This window comes from Eumetopias jubatus, unplaced genomic scaffold (genome assembly GCF_037043125.1).
Source record: "Eumetopias jubatus isolate StellerSeaLion01/CBP00866 unplaced genomic scaffold, mEumJub1_p1.0 scaffold_11, whole genome shotgun sequence".
NCBI classification, from domain to species: Eukaryota; Metazoa; Chordata; class Mammalia; order Carnivora; family Otariidae; genus Eumetopias; species Eumetopias jubatus.
In genome coordinates, this window is record NW_028274817.1 from 64,414,479 (window position 1) to 64,438,849 (window position 24,371).

Genomic DNA, 24,371 nt, shown 5'->3' on the forward strand with positions numbered 1-24,371 from the left:
AAAGAGAATTTAGAGTTCCCTAGAAAGGAAAATGATAGAAATTACTTTGGAAAGAGGATGAAGAAAGTCTTAAAGTCTTTACACCCAAAAAGGGTGTAATTTGAGTGAAAGGGTGGGTAGTTTTTGCATATACCTAGATGGAGGAAAGAGTATTTCAGAAAAAGAAATAGCATGAAAAAAGACTGGTGAGAAAACATGTAGCACATGTCTCTAGCATAGTAAAATAGTTGTTTCATTGAACTATAGGGTGTGCAAACGAGAAAAGTGAGAGAGAAGCTAAGAAAATTTAGTTGCAACTAGACTATAGAGAGCCTTAAATATCAGGCGAAGAAGTTTGGATTTTATTCTGAAAGCCCTCAGGGACCATTGAAGGTTTTAGAACAGAATTATGATATAATTAGAAGAAGCTCCAATATATGGAAAATTTTTCTAGAACTTTTAGGAGGATGTAGTGAGGATTGATGATGGTAGGAAAGACAGATGGTAATTATTTATCTAATACCTTTCAAGTGTAGTTCTTAAAATAAAGCTTATAGCAAAAATCTCAACAGTGCCATCTAGTGACTCATCATAAACTGCCCAATTTGTGGAAAACCTAGTGACAAGGCTAACAGAAAACTTGATTAAGTTTAGGCAGTTTCCCTCTTTTCCACAATTGCACCTGAGTTCAGGGAGCCAATGGTGAAAGAGGCAAGTAACCTCTTAGTTTTCTTAGTTGCCGGAAAGCAAACTAAGAAATAATGCAGAAGTTGGGAATAGTCAACTCATTTTTCTCTTTGATCTTAGATATCCACCCTCAGAATGATTCACCCTCAATTCTTTGTCATATACCAACAGTTCTTGGTGCAAAATTATGACATTTTTTAATTAAAGGGAAAAATGAAGCAACTAGCCAAGTTGTTAGCAGTAGTAAACCTGGAAGTTATATCCCACCTACAACCACTACTATAACTGTTTGTTTCTGTATCTATAATTCAGAGACAAGATCAGTCCCTTCCATTGCTTGGAGTTCTTGCATGTTCAAGCAATCTTTCCACCTTACAAACCCCAACTCTCTTTTACTAGGGAGAAAGAGCTGTGTAAAAGGCCAAGAAATCAGACTTCAATCAAATATTATCCACAAAAAAAAGATTATCCACCATATTCTGTATTGATGAGTTACTCCCACTTTCTTAAAGAATAAAAGAATCTGGAGGAACACTAGAGATTGTCTCATCCCTAGATCTGTCTGATCAGAGCTTGTTTACTGCCTTAATTGGCTGTCTTGATGTAGCTTAACTAAGCTAGACAAGTAACAACCTTTTGGTATAAAAGAAATGACCATGTATGGTTGAACAGTGTGGTTTTGAGAGTGAGTTTAGGAAGAGAACAAGAATAAACAGCTACAACAATATCCTTACCCAGAAAATATATTTTAACTAGTTATGCTGCATCTTTCCTCAGAGCCTTAACTAATGGTGCAGATTTTTAAAAATGTGTTTTACCTCTTTGGAACTGTTTTCTCTCATTAAAACAATTAGATAAGCATCAACCAGCAGATGTTACCTAGAAGCCCTCTTCTTGAACGAACCAAGCATTTTCACCTAGACTTTATTCTCCAAGAGAATTCAATGCTCTTCCAATAGATAGATGATGATAGATAGATAGATGTAGATAGATAGGTAGATGATAGATAGATGGATATTTATATTTATGAAAAATGACTATCCTTAAAGCTTTTATCTAATAGAAAAACTCAATTAAAAAGAAGATTTACAGAATAGTACTAGAGTAATATGACTTAAAGAAAAGCAGAGCTATTTTAGCTAGATTTTGAGGATTAAGAGGAAGTCCATTAGGCAAACTTGGGTGGAAATAAGGGAAAAAGAGTTTTCTTGATGGCTATAGGACACAAACTCTTCTCCTGGAGGCAAGGTGCAGCTGAATCTTTCTTTATTGCCCCACTACCTGTACTTCCTGCCATGATCAAAAAGTATATATAATGACAATATAAAGTGAAATCTTAGTAATTCCTGTAATTTATTGTCTGATAAAAATTGACAAGAATTTATATATATATATATGTATGTATGTATATATATATTGTAGGCACCAAGCAGACATTCCTAGAGAAACATGGATGGCGTCGGGAATCTGACAGTATCTTCTGCCAATAATAACACGTGCAATGACACTATTGATGACTTCCGCAATCAAGTGTATTCCACCTTGTACTCTATGATCTCCATTGTGGGCTTCTTTGGCAATAGCTTTGTGCTCTATGTCCTCATAAAAACATATCATGAGAAGTCAGCTTTCCAAGTATACATGATTAATTTAGCAGTAGCAGATCTACTGTGCGTGTGTACACTGCCTCTCCGTGTAGTCTATTATGTTCACAAAGGCATTTGGCTTTTTGGTGACATTTTGTGCCGCCTCAGCACCTATGCCTTGTATGTCAACCTCTATTGTAGTATCTTCTTTATGACAGCCATGAGCTTTTTCCGGTGTATTGCAATTGTTTTTCCAGTCCAGAACATTAATTTGGTTACACAGAAGAAAGCCAGGTTTGTGTGTGTTAGCATTTGGATTTTTGTGATTTTGACCAGTTCTCCATTTTTAATGTCCACATCTTACAAAGATGAGAAAAACAATACCAAGTGCTTTGAGCCTCCACAGGACAATCAGGCTAAAAATCATGTCTTGGTTTTGCATTATGTGTCATTGTTTATCGGATTTATCATTCCTTTTGTTATTATAATTGTCTGTTACACAATGATCATTTTAACCTTACTTAAAAATTCAATGAAGAAAAATCTATCAAGCCGTAAAAAAGCTATAGGAATGATCATAGTTGTGACAGCTGCTTTTTTGATCAGCTTCATGCCATATCATATTCAACGCACCATCCACCTTCATTTTTTACACAATGAAACTAAACCCTGTGATTCTGTTCTTAGAATGCAGAAGTCAGTGGTCATAACCTTGTCTCTGGCCGCATCAAATTGTTGCTTTGACCCTCTCCTATATTTCTTTTCAGGGGGGAACTTTAGGAGAAGACTGTCTACATTTAGAAAGCATTCCTTGTCCAGTGTGACTTATGTACCCAAGAAAAAGGCCTCTTTGCCAGAAAAAGGAGAAGAAACATGTAAAGAATAAGTTAAACCCATTTCCAGTGAAAATCAATGAAGAGTTTCCCAAACAAGTATTACCTCAAATTATCTACTAATAAAAATGAGTATTTCCATTAATAATTTACAAATACTTAACTGAATGTATGCCTATAAATAGAACTCATTTATGAATCCACACCGTTACATGTCCTAAAAATATTTTAAGTGTTAAAAATTCAGTCCACAACTATTAACTAAATTATAAGTGGTTTTTTGATCTTTCACTGAAAGATTTTTGTCTTGGCATTGTAAAAAAATGGACCTGAGACCAAATAAAAGCTTCAGAAAGGATAAGAACTAGCCCTTTAAGATACAATTATCCTAACATATTCCTTTGCATGCATGCCATCAGATGAGAACTGGAATGACCCAGGAGCTACATAAAATGTCCTGTCACCCTCTTCCTTTGAAGTATTGACTGACTAGGTAAAGTAGGGCCATTTCTTCCAAAACAGAATATGCAAGTGCTAGAACACCTTAGTATCCAGCCAAATGGCCCTAAAGACTCCATGCAATGTGCAATTGGGAAACTGAGGAATAGGAACTTAGTCAAAAGCCAGTTTGTGTCCAATTTTCTTCTGCTCCTGACCCAGGCCCTCAAAAGAGAATGGTGGAGTTTTTGTTGCTTATTGAAGTTCTTACAGGAAATTCTCTCCCTACATGACATACAATTCTTCCTTAAGAACCAGACAACTGATACTCCCATATATGAATAGAAGTAATTTAAAATTTATCTAAAGCAGAGGGAAAGGGTTCTACTTTTCTACATGCTTATTATTGGGATCAAAACTAGCTACAGTGGGTTTCTGAATAAAATTTGAATGTTTTTGCTATTACAAGTTGTTTTAATAAGTACTTATATTTATATAACTATGTCAGAGATTTTGTTCCATGATATGCATTTATGAATGGAAGTTAATTACAAGTTTTGTTATTATTTTATACTTTTTCTTCTCTATTGGCATGTTGACAGGAATATCAAGGAGATGTTTACAGTGGGTTTTATATTACAGTGGAAACTTTGTTCTTAAAACACAACTTGATTATGGCTGAAATATAATATTCATGTGCAAACTTTTGCTGAAGTGTGGTCTGTTCCTTTATTCTGTGTTTCAAAAGGCACATTACCTCAGAGGAAATAAATGATAATGGTGAAGAAAAAAACTATGAAAGGATTCTATCTGAATCTGCCGTGTGTATGTTATTTCTATTTCACTTCTAATGTTGCAACCCCTTAGGAAAACACTCAAAACAAAAAGAAAGAGGATCTCTAAGGCATAGTGTAACTAACTAGTGCCCATTTATTTTTAACATACCTGAGATTTGGCAGTATCTACACTTTTATCCTATACCATTTTTTCCTTGTTTGAGGTGAAAATCAAACATAATATCTATCAAAACATTCAGTCCTCATTTCTCATGTTCTAAGCTTTCTGCTACTCAGTAAGTATAGTGTGATAGAAGAGCACTAAATTGAAAGCTAGAAGACCTGGTTGCTAATCGGGTCTCACTTACTAGTGGTGTAACTTTAAGCAAGTGACATAAATTCTGATCCTCAGCTTCCTCATTTGTAAAATGGTAATAATAATAATACTTGTCTTGCCTTTTTTTACCGGACATTTTTGAAACTCAAATGTGATCATAACATACACACATATATTAACATATATGTTAAAGTTTTACCTTTAAATAATTTTAAAGTACTTATAGATGGTTTTGTTACTTAAATATACTGATTCATATTTACAACATGGATTCTAAATTTTGAAAGATTTAGAAGAAAATATGGGCATAGTTAAATTCTAATGCACATAAAAGAGCCTTTTGTCTTACTTGTTCACACTTCTAGGTGTTTTCTTATGTTCTCACTTCTGCTAGCAGTCCCACTTTCTCCCACACAGAAGCATACTGACAAGTTAACCACAAATTTGTTATTCTTTACATCATTTATGTTTATATCTTATATGAAACTGTTTAATACTTAATTATTTTCCAGTTTTTTCATATGTGTATTTTCTCCCAAAGTGAACTCAACACTTAATGGAATTATCAATTCCTTCAGGTTGAAAACTATGCCTTTAAATCATGGTACTTAATGATTAATGAGCTTTTATTCTGTTTTAAGTGTTTTATCTGTATCACCTCATTTAATACTTATAATTGCTCTGTAATATATATACCATTCTTATTCCTATTTTGCTGATTTAAAAACTGAGGCATGAAGAAATTAAGTAACTTGCCCATTGTCAGACAGCTAGTAAGGATCAGAACTAAGGTTCAAATTTAGGCAGTCTGACTCCAGAACTCAATTTCTTAATTTGCTATGCTATCCTGCTGGACCATTTTCTACCTTCAAAATAAGGAGTAGAAGTGAGGGGTTTTTTTCAATGATTTGTTTATTTTACAAAACAGGTTTAAATAAACTATATGCTTAATTTTTTAAATACATGAACACAGGAACCATGAACTCAAGCTTATGATTTTATTTGGAAAAACATCTTAAGAATATTGTATACTATCTTAAAATATTGACATTAGAAGGACTTTAATGTTTATAATTTCTAATATCTATATAATACCCTGTGGCATTACCATGCCACAGTCTTCACACACATTCCTTTGGTTTCTAACAGTCCTTTGAAAACTCATCAGCTATTCAAGCTCATTTTCATTATACACTTGGCTTTTTTATTTTGTTCAGCCAATATAGGTTCAGTACCTCAAAAAATAATTTCAAATATTAAGGCAACGCTTTGTATTTTATTCTCCAGAATAAACATAAATGGTTTTGTATACTCATCTCAGACTGTAAACTTTGGTTTTCTTGGTTGTCAAAATCTCCTGGCTTTCACTCTAATAATATGATTTTTCATTTTTAATTGACTTTTAAATGGTCTTTTGAGATAATTAAATATATACCTCAATATCTAACTTTATTAATGCTTTAGTAACTCCAACAGTGAAAAAATCAGAAGCTTGAAAGGTGAGATTGGATTTTAGAGCAATGTAAATTTGTGGGCCCTTTTTAGTAAGCACCACTGCACTAGAGGTAGGAAAAGAAGCTCACTTATTCTATTCTTCTTCATGTGCATAACCTGGGTTAGATTGCCTTTTTCTGATACTAAAGGAGCTAAATGGGAGAGAGCTTGGGAAGATGGCAGAGTAGGAGGATCTTAAGTTCACCTCATCCCATGAATACAAGTAAATAACAGCCACATCAGTGCAACTAACCCAGAAAATGACCCAAACCTGACAGAACAGACTTTTCATAGCTAACTGTAAAGAGGAAGCCACATCAAAAATGGTAGGAGAGGCAGAGTTGGGAACCAGACTTCTGGTGATATTAACCACAAATGGGAGGGATACCATAATTTCAAAGAAGGGAGAGGAACAGACCCCAAACTAGGCACCCCAGACATGAGGGACCTGCAATGGGAAGACAAGCCCACATAACATTTGGCTTTGTAAACCAATGGTACTTAACTTCATGAGTTGTTACAATAAGTGGGGCTTGACTTCAGGTACTTTAAAAATCAGCAGGCTCACCTCTGGGAAAGCTGGAAGGTGATAGGAAAATGAATCCTCACCCTTAAAGAAACAACGTAATAAACAACTCTGTCAAGATACAGCATAGAAGCAGCAGGTTGAAAAACACCTGGGTATAGGAAAAGGAGATTTATTTACTAATCTGAGAACTTGCACTGGAGGGGCAAGGATCTTTAAGAGATTTATCCAAGAACAAACAAGCTGACAGATGCCATTTCTGTAACCCACCCTCCAACCTGGATGCAGAGATACCTGCAGGAACCAGCATAAACACTTGCCATGTAACTTGCTAACACCAAGCTCACCACACCCATGGTCTCCTACAGATTTGCCCCTTCCAATCCAACCCACTTGGAAACAGTATATTATTAGAGTGAAAACCAGGAGATTTTGACAACCAAGAAAACCAAAGTTTACAGTCTGAGATGAGTATACAAAACCATTTATGTTTATTCTGGAGAATAAAATACAAAGCGTTGCCTTAATATTTGAAGTTATTTTTTGAGGTACTGAACCTATATTGGCTGAACAAAATAAAAAAGCCAAGTGTATAATGAAAATGAGCTTGAATAGCTGATGGGTTTTCAAAGGACTGTTAGAAACCAAAGGAATGTGTGTGAAGACTGTGGCATGGTAATGCCACAGGGTATTATATAGATATTAGAAATTATAAACATTAAAGTCCTTCTAATGTCAATATTTTAAGATAGTATACAATATTCTTAAGATGTTTTTCCAAATAAAATCATAAGCTTGAGTTCATGGTTCCTGTGTTCATGTATTAAGACACAGCAATAGTACCCTGAAGTTCAATGCAACCCAAGCCTCAGCAAATGAGCTGAGGGCAAACTTCTGGTTTGATACAAATATAAGCCCAAGGTGCCCCAGACTGGTCCCTTAAAAGCACAGGGAAAAACCATGTTTGTAACAGCAAAGAGGACTATGGACTGAACTGAAGGCAAACACAACCAAACAGTAGGGCACATGCAACACACATAGGAGACACCACTGAAGCACCTGTTTCTGGTGCACAGGGAACATGGCACTACAGGGCACTATAGGACCTCTTCTTCCCAAGGCCAATAGTTTCAATATCTGGAGACATGGCTGATTTTTTAAATACATAGAAACAAACAGAAAGTTAGACAAAATAAGGAGATAGAAGAATATGTCCCAAATGAAAGAAAAGGGGGAAAAAATACAGCCAAAAAGCTAAATGAAACAGAGATAAGCAATATACCTGACAGACAATTCAAAATAATGGTCATAAAGATACTCACTGGACTTGAGAAAACAGTAGAGGATCTCAGTGAGACATTCAACAGAGATAGAAAATATAAAAAAGAAACAATCAGAGATGAAGAATAACAAAAATTAACAACGTATTAGAGGAAATAAATAATAGACTAGAAAATGCACAAGATTGGATCAGTGAGAGGAAGATAGAATAATGGAAAGCAATCAAACTGAACAGCAAAAAATAATAATAATAAAATAGGTTAAAGGAAGTCAGTGACATCAAGTGTAATAACATTTGCATTATAGAGATACCAGAAAAGGAGGAGAGAGAAAAAGGGGCAGATAATTTATTTGAAGAAATGATAGCTGAAAAAATCCTTAATGTGGGAACGAAAACAGACATCCAGATGCAGGAGGCACAGAGAAACCCAACAAAATCAACCCAAGGAGGAGCACACGAAGATACATAGTAATTAAAATGGTAAAAAGTAGTGATAAGAGAGAATTTTAAAAGCAGCAAGAGAAAACAGTTACATACAAAGGAAATCCCATAAGGCTATCAGCTGGTTTTATAGCAGAAAATTTGCAGGCCAGAAGGGAGTAGCATGATATAGTCAAAGCACTGAAACGAAAAAAAAAAAACCTGCAACCAAGAATACTTTACCCAGCAAAGCTATCATTCAGAATAGAGGGAGAGATAAAGATTTTCCCAAACAAGAGTTAGAGGAGTTTATCACCACTAAACTAACCTTACAAAAAACTTTAAAGATGATTCTTTAAGTGGAAAATAAAGACCATAATCAAAAGTAGGAAAATTCAGAAAATAAAAAATTTCACAGGTACATACCAATATAATAAAAATAGTAGATTAATCAATTATAAAACCAGAATAAACATTTAGGCACACAAAAGCGGTAAAATAAATCATATCTACAAAAATAACTCAAGGGATTCACAATATAAAAGGATGTAAAGTACGACATCATATACATAAAACATGGTGGGAGTCAGTAAAAAAATTTAGTGCTTTAAGAATGGGTTCAAACTTAATTGACCATCAAATTAATATAGACTGTTATATGCATAAGATGTTACATATCAACCTAATGGTAACCACAAATCAAAAACATGTAATAGAAATGCAAAAAAAATAAAAAATAAAAAGGGAAAGAAATCATATCACTAAAGAAAGCCATTAAACCACAAGGGAAGAGAGCAAGACAAGAGTGGAACAGAGAACTACAAACCAATCATAAAACAAGTAACAAAATGTTACCATTTTGTTTAATTACTTTGAATGTAAATGACTTAAATGTTCCAATCAAAAGTCATAGGGTGACTGAATGGATAAAAGAAAACATAGGCAATAATCACTTTGACATCAGCCATAGAAACATTTTTTCTAGATATGTCTTGTCTGTCAGGGGAAACAAATTCAAGATTAAACTACTGGGACTATGCTAAAATAAAAGCTTTTCCACAACAAAGGAAACCATTAACTAAACAAAAACACAATCTGCTGAATAGAAGATGATATATATAAATGATGTATCCAATAACAGGTTACTATTGAAAATATAAAAAGAACTTATAGAACTCAACACCAAAAAAAAGAAAAGATAAGAATCCAATTTAAAAATGGGCAGAAGAATTTGCAATGACATGGATGGAGCTAGAGTGTATTATGCTAAGCAAAACAAGCCAGTCAGAAAAAGACAAATAACATGATTTCACTCATATGTGGAATTTAAGAAACAAAACAGATGAACATAGGGGAAGGGGGAAAAAAGAGATGGAGGCAAACCATAAGAGACTCTTAACTATAAAGAACAGATTAAGGGTTGACGGAGGGGAGGTGGGTGGGGGAAGAGCTAAACAAGTGATGGGTATTAAGGAGGGCATTTTTTTTTTGAGGAAAAGCAAAACACTTTTATTATGTTATGTTAGTCACCATACAGTACAACAAAGAAGGGCACTTTTGATGAGCACTGGGTGTTATATGTAAGTGATGAATCACTAAATTCTACTCCTGAAACCAATATTACACTATATGTTAACTAGAATTTAAAAAAAAAAACTTGAAACAAACAACAACAACAAAAAATAGAAGGCCTCTCCACTACTTGTCTGAATTATACTTATGCAGAAACTTGGAGAATAAAGAGAATTTAAAACATAAATAAATAAATAAATTTTAAATAAATTAATGTTTTTTTAAATAGGAAGAACTTAAGAAGACATTTTTTCTTTTTTAAGGATTTATTTATTCATTTTAGAGAGTGTGTGCACACAAGTGGCAGGAAGGGCAGAGGGAAAGAATATCAAGCAGACTCCCTCTGAGCATGGAGCCCATGAAGTACTCGATCCCACAACCCCAAAATCATGAACTGAGCTTAAATCAAGCTCAACTGACTGAGCCACCCACATGCCCGTAAAAAGACATTTTTCTCAAGAGGACTTACAGGTGGCCAACAGACATGAAAAGATGCTTAACATCACTAACTGTCAGGGAAATACAAATCAAAACCACAAGGAGATATCACCTCACACCTTTCAGAATGGATGAAATCAAAACTACAAGAAATAACAACTGTTGGTGAGGATGTGGAGAAAAAGGAACCCTCATGCACTATTGGTGGCAATGTAAACTGGTGCAGTCACTATGGAAAACAGTATGGAGGTTCCTCAAAAAATTAAAAATAGAATAACCATATGATCCAGTAATTCCACTACTGGGAATTTACCCAAAGAAAACAAAAACACTTATTCAAAAAGATGAATGCACACCTATGTTTATTGCAAAATTATTTACAATAGCCAAGATACAGAAGAAATCCAAGTGTCCATCCATAAATAAATGGATAAAGAATATTGTACAATATAGTGATTCAACAGTTGTATGCATTACTCAGTGCTCATCAAGAAAAGTGTACTCTTGGGGCACCTGGGTGGCTCAGTCGTTAGGCATCTGCCTTCAGCTCGGGTTCCTGGCTCCTGGGATCAAGCCCTGTTTTGGGCTCCCTGCTCAGCAGGAAGAGTGCTTCTCCCTCTCCCACTCCCCCTGCTTGTGTTGCCTCTCTCGCTGGCTCTCTCTCTGTCAAATAAATAAATAAAATCTTAAAAAAAAAAAAAAGAAAAGGGTACTCTTAAGCCCCGTCACCTATTTCACCCATCACCCCACCCAACTCCCATCTGGTAACCCTCTGTTTGTTCTCTATAGTTGAGTCTGTTTCTTGACTTGACTCTTATTTTTCCTCTGTTCATTTTTTTGTTTTCATTCTTTATTGTAGATGACTGATATTCCATTGAAAATACAGATGGTATTTTCTTTATCCATCCATCTATTGATAGATATGGGCTGCTTCCATAATTTGGCTGTTGTAAACAATGCTGCAATAAATATAGGGGAGCATGTACACTTTTGAATTAATGTTTTGTATTCTTTGGGTAAATATCCAGTAGTGTGGTTACTAGATCATACAGTAATTCTATTTTAAAATTTTTGAGGAATCTTCATACCATTTTGCACAGTAGCTACACTGGTGTGCATTCCCACCAACGGTACACAAGTGTTCCTTTTTCTCCACATCCTCACCAACAGTTGTTGTTTCTTGTGTTGTTGATTTTACCCATTCTGATATGTGTGAGGTGATATCTCATTGTAGTTTTGATTTGAATTTCCCTAATAATCAGTGATGTTGAGCATCTTTTCATGTGTTTGTTGACCATCTGCATGCCTTCTTTGGAGAAATGTCTGTTCGTGTCTTCTGCCCATTTTTTAATTTGATTATCTTTGTGTGTTGAGTTGTATAAGTTCTTTATATATTTTGGATACCAACCCCTTATTGGATATATAATTTGAAAATAACTTCTCCCATTCAGTAGATTGTTTTTTAGTTTTAGTGATTGTTTCTTTTGCTCTCCCAAAGATTTCTATTTTGATGTAACCCCAATACTTTGTTTTTGCTTTTGTTTCCCTTGCCTCCAGGAAACATATCTAAAAAATTGTTGCTACAACCAATGCCAGAGAAATTACTCCCTGTGCTCTCTTCTAGGATTCTCATGGTTTTGGGTCTTATATTTTATACAATGGAATATTAGCCATAACAAAGAATGAAATCTTGTCATTTGCAACAGCTTGGATGGATTTAGAGGGTATAACGCTGAGTGAAATAAGCCTGTCAGAGAAAGACAAATACCATATGATGTCATTCATCTGTGGAATTTAAGAAACAAAACAAACAAAAGTGACAAAAAAGATTCTTAAATATAGAAAACTATTGGTGGTTGCCAGAAAGGAGTTGGGTGGAAAGAGGAGTGAAATAGGGAAATGAAACTAAGAGTGCACTTATGGTGATGAGCACTGAGTAATATATAGAATTGCTGAGTCATTACATGGTACACCAAAACTGATATAACATTGTGTTGATTATACATGAATAAAAATTTTAAAAATTAATTTAAAAAAATAGCAAAATGTTTCTGAGATGCCAAATCCAAAACATTTTCTTTGATTCATCCTAGACCTCTGCTACCCCAAATAAATTAGAAGACAAATTCTAACTCCTCATTCATCTGTTCATTTCTACTCTTTTCTCTGAACTATATAAATCCCTTCATATAATCTCTTCCATGATAACTCCACCAAATCACAAGTACATATTTCTACTCTAAATTACAAAAGCACAATTAAATTTTATCAAACATATTTACATAAAACACTTCCTCAATTGACATTTAAATTTGTATCCCCAAGCACCTGATCTTTACTGTTTTTCTTCTGAAGCTAGTCACTTGACCTAGGAAATGTTTTACATGTCACTAGTACCAAATTTGAAATTTAACACATCTAAATTACCCAAAGGAAAAGGGTCCTTTTGGCAAAGAAAGTTATATTATTAACTATCCAAAGCAGAAAAATAAACGTTTTCTATTGTCAGTGTCATTGCACTATAGGTAGACAAAAATAACCATTTTAATTCTTTCTGAATACTCACAATACTTTTATTTTGGTGTGCCGGTTTTTTTTTTCTGGTCCTAACTTGAAAGATTAATGGTCTCTTACAATCACAGACAACATTAAAATTAAAGATTTGGGGGAACAGATAAGATGGCAGAAGAGTAGGAGGATGCTGAGCTTGTTTCACCTCTCAAAGACAGCTAGTTATCAAATTATTCTGAACACCCAATAAGTCAATCAGAGGTCTGAGAGAACAAAAACTGCAAGTCTACAAGTAGAAAAGCAATGACCTTATGGAAGGTAGGAGGTGCAAAATTCACTTGGGGGAGACATAGCTGTGGATCTGGCAGTGCAGAGGGACCCTGCTTATGTAGGCTACTGTAAAGTATTAGAAGTGGAGGAGTGCAAAATCTGAACCCATGGGGGGATGGGCCTGGTTGAGAGGTGTTCAGGTGGCAAAAAGGGGCAGAATCCCAGTAGTGAAACCATGGTCTGAAGATCCTCTGGGTCACAATAAGAACAGGTGGTGCCAAAGTGCTGTGCTATTCCCACACATAGGAGCTGGGAATCCAGCAGAGAGCAGCTGGTCTTGGTGCCGGCTTTCTGCTATAAACTGCAAACTGACAGGCAGTCATGAGACCACTTTCCCGGGATGGGTCCACAAGCAAGGCAAGATTCACCTGGAGAACAGTGCCGGACCCCACAACAGGCATCCCTGAGATTTGCAGTTTTGAAACTCAGTCATATGTCTGAGATTAAAAGGCTCAGACATGGGTAGGATTCAGATGGAAACTGGGAACACAAATAGGGTGATTGGTTTCTTTTCTGTGAAGGCTCACTGAAGGGCAGGGGGTGCCAACATTCACCTCCCAGGCTAGCGAGCTCAGCACAACCATTTTCATCCCATCAGTGCTGAAAGACCTCAAGGAGAAAACAGCGCCACCTAGTGAGGGACAAGACAAATACACCAAGACCCGCGCACCTGCTCACTGGAGAAGCATTTCCACTCAAACAAGTAGGCCTGAAAATCAGCTCAGCAGGCTCCTCCCCCAGAAGACCAGCACAAACAACTGGCTCACACCAAGTTTATTGATCATAGAGTGCTGCAAAGCTTCATCTCTAAGGGAAATAAGCTCAAGCTTCCTGTTTACTTTTATTTTATTTATTTTATTTGTATTATTTATTCATTTATTGTCTTATATTTTCCAATTCCTTTTTTGAATTTTTTATTCTTAATTTTTAAAATATATATATATATATATATATACTTTTCATATATTTTTTTCTCTACATTCATTTTACTATATTTCATTGTATTTTTTTATTTTGGAAACTACATTCTTTTAACAAGCACACCAAAACACACTTGGGATCTAGTTGGGGTTTTTTTTCTTGTTTTGTGTTTTTGTTTTCCTTGTTTTTCCTGTTTTTCTTCATTATCTTTGTTTTTTGTGTTGTTTTTGTTTTTTGTTTGTTTTTTGGGTTTTTTCATTTGTTTTTTGGTGGGCTTTTTTTCTCTTTCTTCTTTTCTTTTCTGAACAAAATGACAAGATGGAGGAATTCAACCTCAAGAAACAACACAAGATAGAACTCATGGGCAGGGATTCAATCAATACAGATATACTTAAGATGTCTGAACTAGAATTTAAAACAAAGATTGTAAGGATACTAGCTGGCTTCAGAAAAGCATAGAAGACACTAGAAAATCCCTTATTACAGAGATAAAAGAACTAAAATCTAGTCAGGTCAAAATTAAAAATGCTGTATCAAGATGTAGTCCCAAGTAGAGGCCATAAAAATGAGGATGCATGAATCAAAAGAGCGAATCAGTGATGTAGAATTTAAAAATATGTAAAATAATGAAGCTGAAAAGAAGAGGGAAGAAAGGTAATGGGCCACAAAGGTAGACTAAGGGAGTGCAGAGACTTATTAAAATGTACTAACATCTGTATCCATAGGAGTTCCAGAAGATGAAGAGAGAGCTAAAGGGGCAGAAGGTTTATTTGAACAAATTATAGCTGACAATTTCCCAAATTTGGGGAAGGACACAGACATCAAAATCCAAAAAGCACAAACTCCCATTAAATTCAACAAAAATGGACCATTATCAAGGCATATCATAGTCAAATTCACAAAAACACAGACAAGAAATTAATCCTGAAAACAGCAAAGGAAAAAAAGGTCCTTAACCTACAAGGGAAGACAGAATAAACTCACAGCAGATCTGTCCACAGAGACATGGCAGGCCAGAGACGGTGGAAGGAAATAGTCAATGTTCTGAATGAGGAAAATATGCAGCCAAGAATTCTTTATCCAACCAGGCTATCATTCAGAATAGGAGAGATAAAGAGTTTCCCAGACAAATAAAAACTAAAAGAGTTTGTGACCACTAAACCAGCCCTGCAAGAAATTTTAAAGGGGATACTTTGAGGGGAGAGAAAAAGACCAATAGCAACAAAGACTAGAAAGGACGAGAGGATGTCACCAGAAACACCAACTCTACAGGTAACAAAATGACACTAAGTTGATATTTTTCAATAATCACTTTGAATGTAAATGGACTAAATGTGCCAATCAAAAGACATAGAGTATCAGAATGCATTAAAAAATGAGATTCATCTTTTTGCTGCTTACAAGAGACTCATTTTAGACTTAAGGATACCTGCAGATTGAAAGTGAGGTGACAGAGAACTATCTATCATGCTAACGAACATCAAAAGATGCCAGGGTAGCCATACTTATATCAGACAGCCTAGATTTAAAACGATTGTAACAAGAGATGAAGAAAGACACTATTTCATAATTAAGGGGTCTATCTATCAAGATCTAACAATTGTAAATATTTAAAGAAGAGTTAATATCTATCCTTCTCAAACTGTTCCAAGAAATAGAAATGCAAGGGAAACTTCGAAACTCATTCTACAAAACAGGCATTACCTTGATTCCAAAACTAGACAAAGACCCCACTAAAAAAGAATTATTGGCCAGTATCCCTGATGAACATGGAGGCATAAATTCTCAATAAAATACTAGCAAATCAAATTCAACAGTACATTAAAAGAACTATTCACCACAAGCAAGTGGGATTTTCCTAGGCTGCAGGGGTGGTTCAGTGTTTGGAAATCAATCATTGTGATATACCATATTAATAAAAGAAAGGATAGGAACCATATTATCTTGTCAATAGATGTAGAAAAAGAATTTGATAAATATAGCATCCTTTCCTGATAAAAATCCTCAACAAAGTAGGCCAGAGAGGATGGAAGCAAATATTATAATGTACTAATGTACTAACATACAGCATAGGGATAGATGGAACACACCTCAATATCATAAAGGCCATATATGAAAGACCCACAGCTAATATCATCAATGGGGAAAAACCTCTCGGTCAGGAACAAGATAAGGATGTTCACTCTCACCATTACTATTTAACATAGTACTAGAAGTCTTAGCCTCAGCAATCAGACAAGAAAAATAAATAAAATGCATCCAAATTGCCAAGGAGGAAGTCAAACATTCACTATTTGCAGATGACCTGATACACTATGTGGAAAACCCAAAGACTCCACCAAAAAATTGTTAGAACTCATATATGAATTCAGCAAAATCACAAGATATAAAATCAATGTGCAGAAATCTGTTGCATTCCTATACACAAATAGAGAAGCAGCAGAAAAAGAAATCAAGGAATCAATCCCATTTGCAATTGCACAAAAAACAATAAGATACCTAGAAGTAAATCTAACAAAGTAAAAGATCTGTATTGTTAAAATGTCTATACTACCCAAAGCAGTTTACACATTTAAAACAATCCCCATCAAAAACCACCAGCATTTTTCACATAGCTAGAACAAACAATCCTAAAATTTGTATGGAACCACAAAAGACCCCAAATAACCAAAGCAATTCTGAAAAAGCAAAACAAAACTGGAGGCATCACAATTCCAGATTTCAAGCTATATTACAAAACTGTAGTCATCAAGACAGTATGGTACTGGCACAAATACAGACACACAGATCAATGGAATGGAATAGAGAACCCAGAAAAGGACCCACAGCTATACGGTCAACTAATCTTCGGCAAGGCAGAAAAGAATATCCAATGGAAAAAAGACAGTCTCCTTAGCAAATGGTGTTGGGAAAACTGGGCTGCAACATGCAGAAGAATAAAATTGGACCACTTTCTTACACCATATACAAATATAAATTCAAAATGGATGAAAGACCTAGATGTGAGAAAGGAAACCAACAAAATCTTAGAAGAGAACACAGGCAGCAAGCTCTTTGACCTTGGCCTCAGAAACTTCTTACTAGACATGTTGCTGGAGGCAAGAGAAATAAAAGCAAACATGGACAATTGGGACTTCATCAAGATAAAAACTTCTGCACCGTGAAGAAAACAATCAACAAAGCTAAAGGGTAGGTATCCAAAATCTATAAATAACTTATTAAACCCTCCCCCCCCAAAAAATAATTCAGTTAAGAAACGGGCAGAAGACATGAATAAACACTTTTCCAAAGAAGACCTCCAGATGGCTAACAGACATATGAAAAGATGCTCAACATCACTCATCATCAGTGAAATACAAATCAATATCACCTCACACCTGTCAGGATGGCCAAAATTAACAACACAGGAAACAACAGGTATTGGCAAGGATGTGGAGAAACGGAAACACTTTTACACTGTTGGTGGAAATGCAAACTGGTGCAGCCACTCTGAAAAATACTATGGGCTTCCTGAAAAAGTTATAAATAGAACTAAGCTATGACAGATCAATTGCACTACTAGGTATTTACCCGAAGGATACAAAAATACAGATTAAAAGGGGTGCATGCACCCCAATGTTTATAACAATATTATCAATAATAACCAAACTATGGAAAGAGCATAAAATGTCCATCAACTGAAGAATGGATAAAGAAAATGTGGTGCATATATACAACAGAATATTCCTTAGCCATCAAAAAGATTGAAATCTTGCCATTTGCAATGATGTGGATGGAGCTAAAGAGTATAATGTTAAGCAAAATAAGCAGTTAGAGGAAGACAAATACCATATGATTTCACTCATTTGGGGATTTCATTAAACAAATCAGATGAATATATGGGAAGGAAAAAAAGAGAGAGATAAGCAAACCCTAAGAGACTCAATGATACAGAACAAACTAAGGGTTGATGGATGGAGGTTGTAGAGGGATGGGCTAAATGGGTGATGGGTATTAAGGAGGGCACTTGTTAGGATGACCACTGGGTGTTATATGTAAGTGGTGAATCACTGAATTCTACTCATGAAACCAATATTACACTATATGTTAACTAACTAGAATTTAATTAAAAATTTGGAAAACAAATAAAAGTGAATTGATATGAAGAGGCGTCAGACTCTTCAGGATTATTTTAAGGGAATACACTGTGGATAATTATTAAGTAACCAAAACCAAAAAGGAATAGTACTATGAATAATCTGAAAAAGAAAGAAAAGAGTTTTAGTATTCAGACTATTTCCTTGTAACGGTATTGCACCTAGATATTGGATTTCTGGGTTTTAGAATTTATGATAGCAAAATTCAAAGATTATTTGAATAATTTTCTATACTGGTCAACACCTTGAGTTAGGCATCTTGTAAATAAGGCTAATGTAATTGCCAAATTTATTATAAATAATAATTAATAATTTCTCAAATAAGTAATTACTATCAAGCTTTTCTCATGTGCCATTTTATTTAATTTTTTAATTAAACTGTAATTGAGATATAATTATTATTTTCTAGGTAAAGAAAATGAGACTTTAATTATTAACCTTGCAAAGCCAATACCACTGGTAGATGGCAAAGCCAGATCAAATTTAAACCCATGTCCCTATTACTAATACCAATGCCTCTGCTCTCTTCTATGGGCTTTTGCCTTCAGAGAAGGCTGCTGCTACCTGAAAACTTAATAGTGTCAAGGTGATAATCTTGAGAAATAATGAAAGATAAGCTGAGAAAGCTAGATAAAGACTAGAAGAAAAATAGGATTACTAAGCACTTTTATCAGGAGCTATTTAGCATTTTTAAAAGTTATTCCACAACTGAAATAAGAGCTAGAAATACATAAACAATCTAGAAGCAAGTGAACCTTGAGTGAAGCAGGTAAGAAGTCCTGAGTCACTCTTCTCACTGGGAATCCAAGAAAATCAATTAAAGGAAGTGGATATGATAGCAGCAACTAATTTAAAGCATTAGTTTTTATGTCTCTTTGAGATGATATTTCAGTAGAGGTTTGCTTCAAATTCATTTTATGTGTTGGAGTGAAAGTCTCTTTAAGAAGATGTAACATAAAATTCATTCATCCAACAAAGGTTTATTGATCACAGCTGTGTATGATACTCTGTGCTTGGTGCTACTGGATATGCAAAGATGAAAAAAATATAGTCCTTGCCCTCTAGAAAAGAATGTAGAAAAATATACAAATTGAAGAATTATAGCATGTAAAAATTAGTTTATTATATTTACAACAAAGTGGAATGTAACTGATGTTAAGACAGTAAGAAAAATTCAATACTACGGTAATAATCTTGAAATTTTATTTTTGTTATCCGAGGTACTTTTTTATTAGGTTCAATTAGCCAACATATAGTACATCATTAGTTTTTGATGTAGTGTTCAACAATTCATTAGTTCCATATAACATTCATATCCTGGGTATTTTAAAGTATTTTTTGTGATCTAGTTCAACACCAGTGGAAATATGTAAAAAAGTAAGTCCAAAAAAACCCCACAAGTTTAAACTTGAGCATTAATGGTAAAAGTTTGAGTTAGAGTGACATCACTGACTATGGCAGAGTAGGGAACTCCAGGGCTCTGTCCCCTCCAAAAAAATAAATAAGTAAACTGGAAAAAAACTGCAAGAATCACATTTTGTAGAACTGTAGAATCTATTCAAAAACTGAGAACAACCAGGGGAAATTTTAATGATGAAAGAAGCTACTGGATTCTGCAGGTAAGCACTATGGTACTCAAAATTTTTACTTACCATCCCCCACTCCCAAGTCTGGCATGGTCTGAAGACAGCAGCCCGCAGTCTCACAGAGGTTGCTACTGATAGAGGGATAAATACAGGCTTTATATATTTTTAATTGTGGTTGTGTGTTTTGAACTAACTGGTGGCTTCTTAATGACCATTGGAAATTCTTGGCTGTTTTCACTGACTTGGAGCATTATCAGTACTGGGATGGCTTCCTGGTCATCTTTTGTCAAAAGAATTTTAAGGCAAAAATATTGGACACAACAGCCTGGGCCAAGAAAAAACAGTTGGGACAAGCAATAGATCAGAAAGTCTGGCAATGAAGATGTTGGAAAAGGTGGTATGAATCAGTCAGGAAAAAAAAATAAATGAATAAAAATTATCTCTAAGAAGCCCAGACATTGACCTCACATGAAAAAGTTTTTAAATCAACCGTCTTCAATATATTCAAAGAACCAAATGAAACAGGGAGAATGATGTCTCACCAAATAGAAAATAATCAATGAAAAGATTCTAAAAAGGAGCCAAATAGAAATTCTGGAACTAAGAAGTGTAACTGAAATAAAAATTTACCAGAGGGGTTCAACAGCAGATTTGAGCAGGCTGAAGAAAGAATCAGAGAACTTAATGATAGGTCAATTGAGATTATCCAATCTGAGGAACAAAAGAGAAAATACAGAAAAATAAACAAAACCTGTGGGATATCCTAGAATATATCAATATACACATAATAGGAGTTCCAGAAGAAGAGAGAGAAAAGGGATTTTAAAAAATCTAAAAAAACAATGCCCAAAACATCACAAATCTGATTAAAGATATTAATAAACACATCCAAGAAGCTCAACAAAATTCAAGTAGGACAAACACAAAGAGATCTATATCTAGACACATTATAGTCAATTTGTCAAAAGACAAAGAAACAATCATAAAAGTGAAAGAAGAAATTTCATTTGTACAAGGGATGCTTAATAAGATTATCAGCAAATTTCCTTCCAGGAACTATGGAAGCTACAAGGCAGTGACAGGACATATATAATGTACTGAAAGAAAGAAAAAAAAAACTGTCAACCAAGAAATTTCTACCTAGCAAATCCATCCTCTAAAAATGATGGCAAAATGAAGATATTCCCAGATAAACAAAAAGTGATAGAACTTATTGCTAGCATACCTTCCCTACAACAAATATGAAAGGAACTCTTGCAGATAGAAATAAAACAATACTAGACAATAACTCAGTCATATGACAAAATAAAGAACAGTAAGGTAACAACATAGATAAATACAAAAATTGGTATTGTTACAATTTTGGTTTGTAACTCCTCTTTATTTCCAATAATATTTAAATAATGAATGCATTAAAAATAATTACAAATCTATGTTAATGAACACACAATGTACAAAGATATAATTTGTGACAATAGTGAGTGGGAGTTAGAGGATGGCAGTGAAACAGGAGGACCCTAGACTCACTTTGTCCCATAAATACAACTAGGTAACTATCAAATCACCCTAAATACTCAAGAAATTGACCTAAAGATTGGCAGAACAAACTCCACAGCTAAAGGTAAGGAAGAGGCCATGTTGAAGAAGATAGTAAGTGTGGAGACTCACTCTCTATCACTAATGAAACTCAGAAGAGAGAAATGGAATCACTACAGTGGGGAGGAAGTCACAGTTATGTAGAAGGGTGAGAGACAAACTAATACACAGAGGAGCATAGGGAGAAAACAAATTCCCTGACAATTTTCTTGGAAATCAAGAGGGGCTGGATTTCATGAATTCTTGCAACCATCAGGGTTTAAAGCCTGGAGTTTTAAAGGTCAGTATGTTTGGTTCTGGGAGAGCTCAGAGGATATTGGGGCTGCTCTTGGAGAGAAAGCAGGGCAAAGAGCCAGGGAACATACAGTGTGGAAACGGTGATCAGAAGAACACCTTGGGCACAGAGTAGAGAGGTTATTACCTCATCTCAGAGTACATCCCAGTGTTAAAATGTTCACAGAGAGACCCCTCCAGGAACAAGGGAACTGGTCAGTACCATTTCCCTTCCCTTCAGCATCAACACAGAGCCACCTGTGGGAACCAGGGCAGTGCCAACACTTGCTACCTAACTTGCTCACACTAAGCCCTACTCCCCCAGCACACCATAGAACCACCCTCCCAGTCACATTGCCTCAGTCCCAGCATAGTACACCCCCAGAAGACTAGCCCAAATCACTGCCAACACCATACCTCCTTACCTGGGAGTTTTGCAAGACTTTAGTTCCAGGGACAGCAGTGACAGGTCTTATTTCACAAGCAGACCAGAGCACATCTAGTTACAACATACTACATTGAAGCCAGTGACCAAACACTGGCCACAACAGGCAAGGAGAGCTTCTGCAGACTATTGGCCTGATGGATAAAGCAGCAAAAACAAAACATCAGAGCACACACAGCACACACTGAAGACACTTCCTGAAGTGCCAGGCCCTGTGGAATAGGAAACAGCACACAACAAGGAACTACAGAACCTCTTATACATAAGGCCATTACATGCAAGAACAGGAGACATAGCTGACTTTCCTAACAAATGAAAATGGGCACAGAAACTTAGACAAAATGAGAAAACAGAGAACTTTATCCCAAATGAAAGAACAGGGCAAGGCAATGGTTAGAGATCTAAGCAAAACAGACACAAGTAACATGCCTCATGGAGTATTCAAAGTAATGATCATAAGGATACTCACTGGACTTGAGAAAAGAGTGGAAGACATGAGTGAGACACTTAAGACATAGATAAGAAAAACATAGCAGAGATAAAGGGCTCAATAAATGAAATGAGAAACACACCTGATGGAATGAACAGCAGGCAGGAAGAAGCAGAGGAATGAAATATGAAATAGTGACCTAGAAGATGAGTAACGGAATTAATCAAGCTGAACAAAAAAGAAAGAAAAAAATTATGTGAAATGAGAATAGATTTAGGGAATTCAGTGACTCCATCAAATGAAATAACATTAGTATTATAGGACTCAGAGAAGAATAAGAGAGAGAAGAGGAGGCAGAAAATTTATTTGAAGAAATAATAGCTCAAAACTTCCTTAATCTGGGGAAAGAAACACACATCCAGATCCAGTAAGATCAACAAAAACAAATGCACACCAAGACATATAGTAATTAGATTGTCAAAATATAGTGATAAAGAAATAATTTTAAATGTAGGAAGACAAAAGAAGACAGTAAGTTACCAAAGAAAACCCATAAGGGAAGGGGGAGAATTCTCAGCAGAAAGTTTCCAAGCCAGAATGAAGTAACATGATATATTCAAAGTGCTGAGTGGGAAAAAATTGCTGCCAAAAATATTCTATCCAGTAAGGCTAACATTCAGAATAGAAAGAGAGATAAAGTTTCTCCAACAAACAAAAACTAAAGGAGTTCATGACCACTAAACCACCCCTGCAAGAAATACTAAAGGAGACTATTTGAGTGGAAAGGAGAGAACAAAAGTGACAGAACAAAGGTAGGAAACACAAAAACAGTAAAAATGAGTATTTCTGTAAAAAAAACACTTAAGGAACTCACAAAATAAAAAGATGTATTATATAATAATATATACCTAAAATTTGGGGAGAAGACTAAAGAAATGGTTCCAACTTAAACAACCATCAATTTAATATAAAGAGCTATATGTAGAAGAGGTTATATACAAACCTAATGGTAACCATATATCAAAAGCCACTAATAAATATGCAAAGGATAAAGAGAAAAATCCAAATATATCACTAAAGAAAGTCAAAAGAGAGAAAGACAAGAAAGGATCAGAGAAAGTCTTCAGAAACAGCCACAAAGCTAATAATAAAATGACAATAAATACACATCAATCAAAAATTACTTTGAATGTAAATGGGCTAAACACTCTAATGAAAAGACATAAGGTGATAAAATTGATTTAAGAAAAAAAACTCATCTATATGCCTAAAAGGGACTTATTTTAGACATACAGTCACCTGCAGATTGGAAGTGAGGGTATGGAGAAACATCAATCGTATAAATGGATGTCAAAAGAAGGCTAGAGTAGCAATATTTACATCACACAAGATACACCTTAAAACGAAGACAGTAACAAAAGACAAAAAGGACAATATATAATAACAACAGGGACAATCCAACAAGATACAACATTGGCAAATATTTATGCAACCAACATAGGAATACCCAAATGCATAAAACAGTGAATAACAATCATAAAGAACTAACTGATAATATTACAATGTTAATAGAAACTTTAACACCGTGCTTACATCAATTGACAAATCATCTAAACAGAAAATAAACAAGGAAATAATGGCTTTGAATGATATACTGGAACAGATGGATTTAACAGATACATTAAAAACAATCCATCCTAAAACAGCAGAATACACATTCATTTCAAGTGCACATGGAACATTCTCCAGAATGCATCACATAGTAGGCCACAAAA

The 24,371-nt window shown here is 35.0% G+C and overlaps 1 protein-coding gene across 1 annotated transcript in view; it reads left to right on the plus strand.

Annotated features, from left to right (window-relative positions):
- The window catches only part of CYSLTR1 (cysteinyl leukotriene receptor 1), a 37,624-nt gene extending 33,398 nt beyond the window's left edge, over positions 1-4,226 (plus strand). The window contains exon 3 of the mRNA XM_028101381.1: positions 2,089-4,226. Within this exon, the coding sequence (XP_027957182.1) occupies positions 2,116-3,138 (1,023 nt within the window). The 5' untranslated portion in view covers positions 2,089-2,115 and the 3' untranslated portion in view covers positions 3,139-4,226. The remainder of the gene's footprint in view (positions 1-2,088) is intronic.
- The last annotated feature ends 20,145 nt before the right edge of the window (positions 4,227-24,371 follow it).